The sequence below is a fragment of the Trichechus manatus genome, unplaced genomic scaffold (assembly GCF_000243295.1).
Source record: "Trichechus manatus latirostris isolate Lorelei unplaced genomic scaffold, TriManLat1.0 scaffold00040, whole genome shotgun sequence".
In the NCBI taxonomy this organism is placed as follows: domain Eukaryota; kingdom Metazoa; phylum Chordata; class Mammalia; order Sirenia; family Trichechidae; genus Trichechus; species Trichechus manatus.
The window spans coordinates 9011390-9018581 of NW_004443976.1; the positions used below are offsets into that span (position 1 = coordinate 9011390).

At 45.8% G+C, this 7192-nt stretch overlaps 1 protein-coding gene across 1 annotated transcript in view; it reads left to right on the forward strand.

The window, feature by feature from the left end:
• LOC101351758 (myosin-13) overlaps window positions 1-7192 on the forward strand; it is a 188509-nt gene that overhangs the window by 55061 nt on the left and 126256 nt on the right. The window contains 6 exon segments of the mRNA XM_012555451.2: window positions 1490-1666; window positions 3038-3183; window positions 3298-3388; window positions 4305-4512; window positions 4515-4693; window positions 6965-7091. Of these exon segments, the coding sequence (XP_012410905.2) occupies window positions 1490-1666; window positions 3038-3183; window positions 3298-3388; window positions 4305-4512; window positions 4515-4693; window positions 6965-7091 (928 nt within the window).

Below are 7192 nucleotides of genomic sequence, written 5' to 3' on the forward strand. Positions count from 1 at the left end.
AACTACCAACCTTTTGGTTAGCAGCTGAGCTCTTAACCACTGCGCCACCAGGGCTCCAGCAAGGAAAATGCCTACAGCAGCCAGGCCGAAAGTGAAGGCGGCAGGTGCTGAAGGAAGCAGAAAGCTGGATAAGCATTGGCAAGGGTGCAAGGGTACAGGAACCCTCATGCATTGACAGTGGGGTGTGGACTGATGCAGCCCTTGGGAGAGCCATCTGTAACCCTTTAGCCAAATTAAAAATGCTCATACCCCCCGCCCCAGTGGGTCTGCTCCTGGGTGTCTACACCAAGGAATCCTCCCACAATCTATAAGGGGACATGTACCAGGCTGTCTGTGGCAGCATTGCTTGGTGTGGGGGACAGTCGGAAGCAATATCAGGGTCCACCTAGGGGAATGGAGAGGTAAAAAGTGGTAGCTGCACACCAGGGTGTACTATGTAGCCATCAGAAGCAACCAGCTCATGCCCACAGAGCAACAATGGTGGATATTGAAAACCTGATACTGAGGAGGGGAAAAAGTGAGAAAATGAAGCATACAGCATGACACTATTTATGCAGACGAAAGTTATGTGCACACAACACAATACAAGCATTTTACACAAATACATAAAAACACATGACATGGTGTATATTAAATTGGTTACCCCTGAGGTGGGGTAAGAGATGACACCAGCAAGCTGTAAGATGATAACGGCAGCTGACACTCAGCTTCAGTGTTGGATAGGCAATTGGCAGCAGTGGAAAGGGACAATAGGGAGGAGTAGAGACTGCGGCAAACTTGCCCTGTGCACAGATGGCAGCCACTACTCAGCTCCAGCCAAGTGTTGCAGGGTAGGAATGTGAGCCAGCATGGCCAGAGCTTCCAATTTTCTATGAGAGGCCAGAGATCCAGATATAACACGAAATGTCATTATTTTTTCAATGTTGGTAACTCATTCAAGAATTGTAAATCCCTAGTGGACTAAGGAAAAGATGTCCGTGGCCAGATTCAGCCGTGGATCAGGCGTTAGCAACATCTGATCCGGAAGAAAGCCCGCTTCCCACTTCCTGACAATGCAGGATTCCCGTTCTGGATTTTCTTCATAGCACCTCATGCCTCTCCTTCCCCCTTCCTCCTATCTCATTCCAAACCCCAATCAGCCAGCCTAATAAACAAATCCCTGTGAATGTATTATGAGTCAATATAGACTGATGTTATCCTTCAGAGGTAGCATATTTGCATTTTAATGGTGACCTTCCTTCTAAGACATATTCCCTCTTTAAAGGAATAATCCTGATGAGAGGATTCGAGACACGGGGCTAGGCCAGTGAGGACAATAAAGAGCTGAGAGGCTGCCAATTCCAGAATAACACAGCGAGCACCTGTTGGGGAGGGAAAGATACAACAGCAAAGAGAAAAAAAGCAAAGAAAAGAAAAAGGAAGTGGTAGTCTTTGTTAGAAGCTTCTGGCTTAATTGTTTGACTATTAAATTGTGTTGATATTCTCCTAGGTGAAGAATCTTTCTGAAGAAATGACAGCTCTTGAACAAAACATTTCCAAACTGACCAAAGAGAAGAAATCTCTACAGGAAGCCCATCAGCAAACATTGGATGATCTTCAGGTCGAGGAAGAGCAAGTCCATGACCTAATCAAAATCAATGTCAAGCTTGAACAGCAAATGAATGATGTGAGGATATTTTACTGTTATGTTTTAACATTGATTACTCGTGGAAGCCTGGGCAAGGGAGGGTTCACGTAGAATGCAGGGGTTGAGAGCTCAGGCTCTGAAATCACAATCCCTGAGTTCAGATCTCAGCCCCACCTGTGAGCGAATCTAGAACAGTGAGCAAACCACGTAACCCCACAAAGCCTCAGTTTCTGTACTGTGCAATGGGAATACAATAGCTCTCCCTCAGGGGGTCTCCACAGAAAGCTCAGCATGTAGAAAGTGCTTAGTAAAATGTTAGATGGTAATATTGTTATCATCATCATCATCATTATTAGCATCCATCTGTAGGTCATTCATTTCCAAAAACTCCACTCCCCTTCTGACATACTGAAAATCAGTTCCATTTGTGACATGAAAGTTATTGTTTCCCCCAACCGCGTTACATTTTTGTTTTTTATGTAAGAGCCATGTTTGAAGTCTTCAGGCTTTATACACAGTGACTAGAACTTTTCCAGATCTCTTTAATTTCCCTGAAGCCCTTGTTGTTGTTGTAGTTAGTTGCCCTCAAGTCAGCTCCCAATTCGTGATGACCCATGAACAATGGAACGAAACACATCTCAGTCCTGCCCCAGCCCCGTGATCAGTTGCAGATCAGACCGTTGTGATCCATAGGGTTTTCGTAGGCTGATTTTCAGAAGTAGATCGCCAGGCCTTTTTTCCTAGTCCCTGTCTTAGTCTGGAAGCTCCGCTGAAATCTGTTCAGCATCACAACAACACGCAAGCCTCCACTGACGGATAGGTAGTGGCTGCTCATGAGGTGCATTGGCTGGGAATCGAAGCCAGGTCTCCCTTACAGAAGGCGAGAGTTCTACCACTGATCCACCATTCTCCTTTCCCCACACCCACCCCTAGTACACACACACGTGCACACACACACACACACACACACACACACTGAATTCCTTGCCTAAATCCCCCAGGGTTGGCTGATGGAGTGGGGAAGGAGTGCTGGCGTCCACTCTAGACCATCACAGGCACAGCGGCAGCAGCGGCCGTCCACCGACACCCTCGTTTGTCCTGTCTGTGCAAGAGTACCCACCTACAGGCACCATGTTCCTCCAGAAGACATGGGCTGGAACAGGTCAAGTGGAAATGGGCTGAAAAAGGCACCAGGAGGTCCCTGGGAGACCCAGCCTCCTGGGCTTGCCTTTGCAGGAGGAGAGGAGAGAGGAGAGGCAAGGGGAGGTCTTGCTTCTTCTGGGGCAGAGACTCGCTGCCAGCACCCTCTGGGAACCTGAGGAAGGAAACCACAGGTCACGTGAATAACTGCACAGGCCTGCACAAGCTCATTTTCCCAGCAAGGTCAGCCTTTCCACCATGTCTTCCCAGCTCGAGGGCTGCCTAGAGCAGGAGAAGAAACTGCGGGCAGACCTGGAGAGAGTGAAGAGGAAGCTGGAAGGAGACCTGAAAATGTCCGAGGAATCCCTTCTGGATCTAGAAAACGACAAGCAGCAAGTGGAGGAGAAGCTGAAGAAGTAGCTATTTCATTTTTTGTCTTTGTGCCTGAGCCGTAAAGCAACCCTTCCCCACCCCCTTAAAAGGCTTGTATTTCATGGTTTGTTTTTTTTTTTCTTTATATCTATTTGCAGGAAAGAGTTTGAAATCAGTCATTTACAGACCAAGACTGATGACGAACGAGTCCACAGTTTGCAGTCACAAAAGAAGATCAAAGAACTGCAGGTAGAAGTGTCGAATGCTTTCCTAACCATGGAAACCCCTTTGCAAGCACCCCTTCTTACCCTTTACCTTTTGCTTCTTTAGCTTCTTTTCTGTCTCCCATTGGAGCTGAAAAGAATACTCTGTCCTTTCCTTTAGTTCTTGAAATTGATATTTTAATTTTCTAAGCAGCACATAAATTTATTTCCTTGAAAAGAATTAAAATGTTGCCAATAACACGAGAGATTATTTATAAAGGCTCTTTGACTCCCATTTCCCGGGATCCTTCTCAGAAGTAACTGCCAATTTCAGTTGGCTGTACATCCTTCCCTACCTTTTGCTATATATTTATGTGCACATTTAAGACCCAAAGAAAATCTATAGGATATATATATGCAAAAAAAGTTCCTTTTTTTTAGCATAAATATTATCATACTGGAAGTGTCGTTCTGCAATTTGCTCTTTTCATTTGTAACGTGCTCTGCAGAGCTACCCATGTAGGCAGGCATTGGTATCTAACTGCTTCATGGACTTCTGGAGCCTGGCTCCATCACAGTCAATTTGGCCATTCCCCTATTGATGGACACTTAGGTTGTTTCCAGGTGTTTTTATTATTTAATGAAGTCCCTGGGTGGTGCAATTGGTTAACATGCTCAGCTGCTAACCAAAAGATTGGAGGTTTGAATCCACCCAGAAGTGCCTTGGAAGAAAGTCTTGGTGATCTACTTCCAAAAAATGAGCCATTGCAAACTCAGTGGAGCATAATTCTACTCTGGCACACATGGCGTTGCCCTGAGTAGGAGGCGACTCAACAGTAACTGATGGTTTTAGTGTTAAGATGTATTCTGTGCTTTGTGGTCTCTAGCTCTCACCCGTCTGCACCCGGCCCCTCCGAAAATGCATCCCCCGTCCCGCATTCCTGACACAGTGACCCTTTCAGGCCCGCAAAGAAGAGCTGTAGGAAGAAATTGAAGTGGAACACACACTCAGAGCCAAGATTGGGAAGCAGTGCTCCAACCTGGCCAGGGAGCTGGAGGAGATCAGCGAGCAGCTGGAAGAAGCCAGCGGGGCGACTTTAGCCCAGATCGAGATGAACAAAAAGCGGGAGGCTGAGTTCCAGAAACTGCGCGGGGACCTAGACGAGACCACCTGCAGCATGAGGCCACAGTGGCCACCCTGAGGAAGAAGCACGCGGACAGTGTGGCCGAGCTCGGGGAGCAGACTGACAACCTGCAGCGAGTCAAACAGAAGCTGGAGAAGGAGAAGAGCGAGTTGAAGATGGAGATCGACGACATGGCCAGCAACATTGAGACCATCTCCAAGTCTAAGGTACCTGGCCCTTCTACTCTTGGCAAACACAAGGCAGCCATATGCACCTGCCCAGTGGGCACGTGTAATTTGATGTCCCCCAAACTTGTGGCATGTTCTAAACTGAAACCCTCTTCCCCATTTCTGCCTGCTCCCGATTCCCCAAATTCACTCAAGTCATTCAAAAACCAAGTTGCCATCAAGTCTACTCTGACTCATGACAACTCCCTGTGTGTCAGAGTAGAACTGTGCTCCACAGGATTTTCAATGGCTTATTTTTGGAAGTAGACTGCCAGGGCTTTCTTCAAGGCACCTCAGGTGGACTCAAACCCTAGCCTTTTGGTTAGCAGCAGAGAGCATTAACCATTCTCATTAGCCAGGAACACCAAGCTTGATCTAATGATCTGCCGTCACTCAAGATCTCATCCTCCTTCCAGAGTTTTACAGAAATCTTCCAATCCCTCTGGCATTTTCTAGAACTAAACCTGTGGATGGGTTGCACAAAGGGCCTGCCTTTCTGGAAATGGTTTTCTACATAGAACCTTCTTAGCCTACGCAATTAGTCCCTGGAGGCATGGCCCACATGAATTTATGCACACTTGCTAGGGTGGATCCCGGTTTTGTGGGGCTTGAAGTATTTAACACTTGGAAAGGGAGGAACTCTTTAAGAAAGAGTATACAAAATTAGGTATGAAAGTAAATATTTATTTTGAATGAGAAAAATGAGTCACAAATTACTGGAGCCTCTGGGATGTAGGTCTCTTTCTTCAGAGACCTCTTCAGGCCATTTGCCAGAAATGCTTACCAAAAAACGCATTCTCATTGAGGTGGGTTCCCCTCCCCACCTGGAACATTCTACAATTCCCAAAACTGGGGCCCATGAAGCTGAGGGGCCCTGAAGATTAAGCTTTACGAGCTTCATGGTAAACCTGCCTCTGCATATGATTTCAAACCAAAGCTTTCCTCACAGAAAGTCTAAACTCCTAGATTTAAGAGAGCTGCCCTCATATGAGGGGTGCTCTGAGCTAGTCTTGGGACTGCTCAGCTAGGCTAGAAGAAGCAGTGACTTCAGATGTGAGGCTGTGGACCTCCTACAGAGGTTGACCAGAAGATCAGAATGCTCATCTGGAAAAGGAATGTCAGGTGTGAATCAGAGGGCTAAGGTGCATCTTACCGTCTTTATTTAGAGCCTGAGTTCACTGTCCTGTGCTTTCTCTTGATTTCTTCCTCACTCCCTACTGACTCTGGATGGTGATTCCTTTTTTCTTTTCTGGTTCCCCAGTTTTCCGCTCTTTCTCTCTTTCTTGGTTTTTTCCGTCCTCCAAGAAGTTATGTCTGTGTGTATCATCTCTCCCCCTTTCTCTGTCCATACAGCAAGCCAGGTCAGGGTGCAGGGTTAGCTGGGTTAGAAGAAGCTCCAGCCTCAGCCACATGCTGCCTGGGACCAACCCTTCCTCGCAACCTCCCTATATCCATAATTGTTTATGTTCTCAGTTCTCAATTTTAAAATCCAGGGAAAGAAGAATTTTATATTGTTTTATGTTTTTTTAATTTGTTGTATCCTTTGATTTTCCTCCTTGTGACTCACCACTCCTTTTTCAACTACCCTTGGTTTAATTTATTCATGCTTGTATGTCATCTTCTCAAAGGGGTCCTAAGCTCCCTGGGGGCTTCTTTTGAATCAAATACCCCTGCTTCTTCTGTTGCCATCTCATAGTTCCCAACTGAAGGAAAAAATAGACATGCAATACATTTTGTTTGATATTATATGGGGTGGGGGTGGAAAGGAAGAGGCCTACAACATACACAGGGTTTTTGAACATCCTTCACAGAGATACAGACCACCTAGTGGCTGGGGAGATGAGACCTTCCAGACCTCTTCCACCACAGGACAGCCTTTTGCATTGTATTATTCAATGACATTCTTAACACTGTTACTGTACATACTGTTTGCAAACACATACATCAAAGGGTAATATTCACATGACAACAGAATTACTAATAGTACAAGGAGATCACAGGTTACCTTTGAGTAGCATCTTCTCAAAGGTTGATTTACAAATCAGTAAATACTTACTTACCAACAGCTGATGCTCCAAGCTATTGACAAATAAGTAGCAATAACAAATAAAAATAAAGCAAATCTGAAATGATTATGATTTTTTTAAACCAATCTTTACATGTTCTGTATTTTTATTTTACCTTATAAGAAGCTAAACTAACAAACCATCCAGTTCAATACTGGGCATCAGGAACTCACATTTACCTATACATATTGACATCTTTTTAAAGAGTAACATGGAAAGAATGTGCTGGACCAGGGAAGACCAACTCAATGAAATCAAGGCCAAGGATGACCAACAGACACAGTTGATCCATGATCTGAACATACAGAAGGCACGACTGCAGTCCCAAAATGGTGAGGATGGGCAGGGCTCTGTGGTGGAGCTAGGGCTCTGTGGTCGGGCTGGGGCTCTGTGGTCGGGGTGGGGCTCTGTGGTCGGGGTGGGGCTCTGTGGT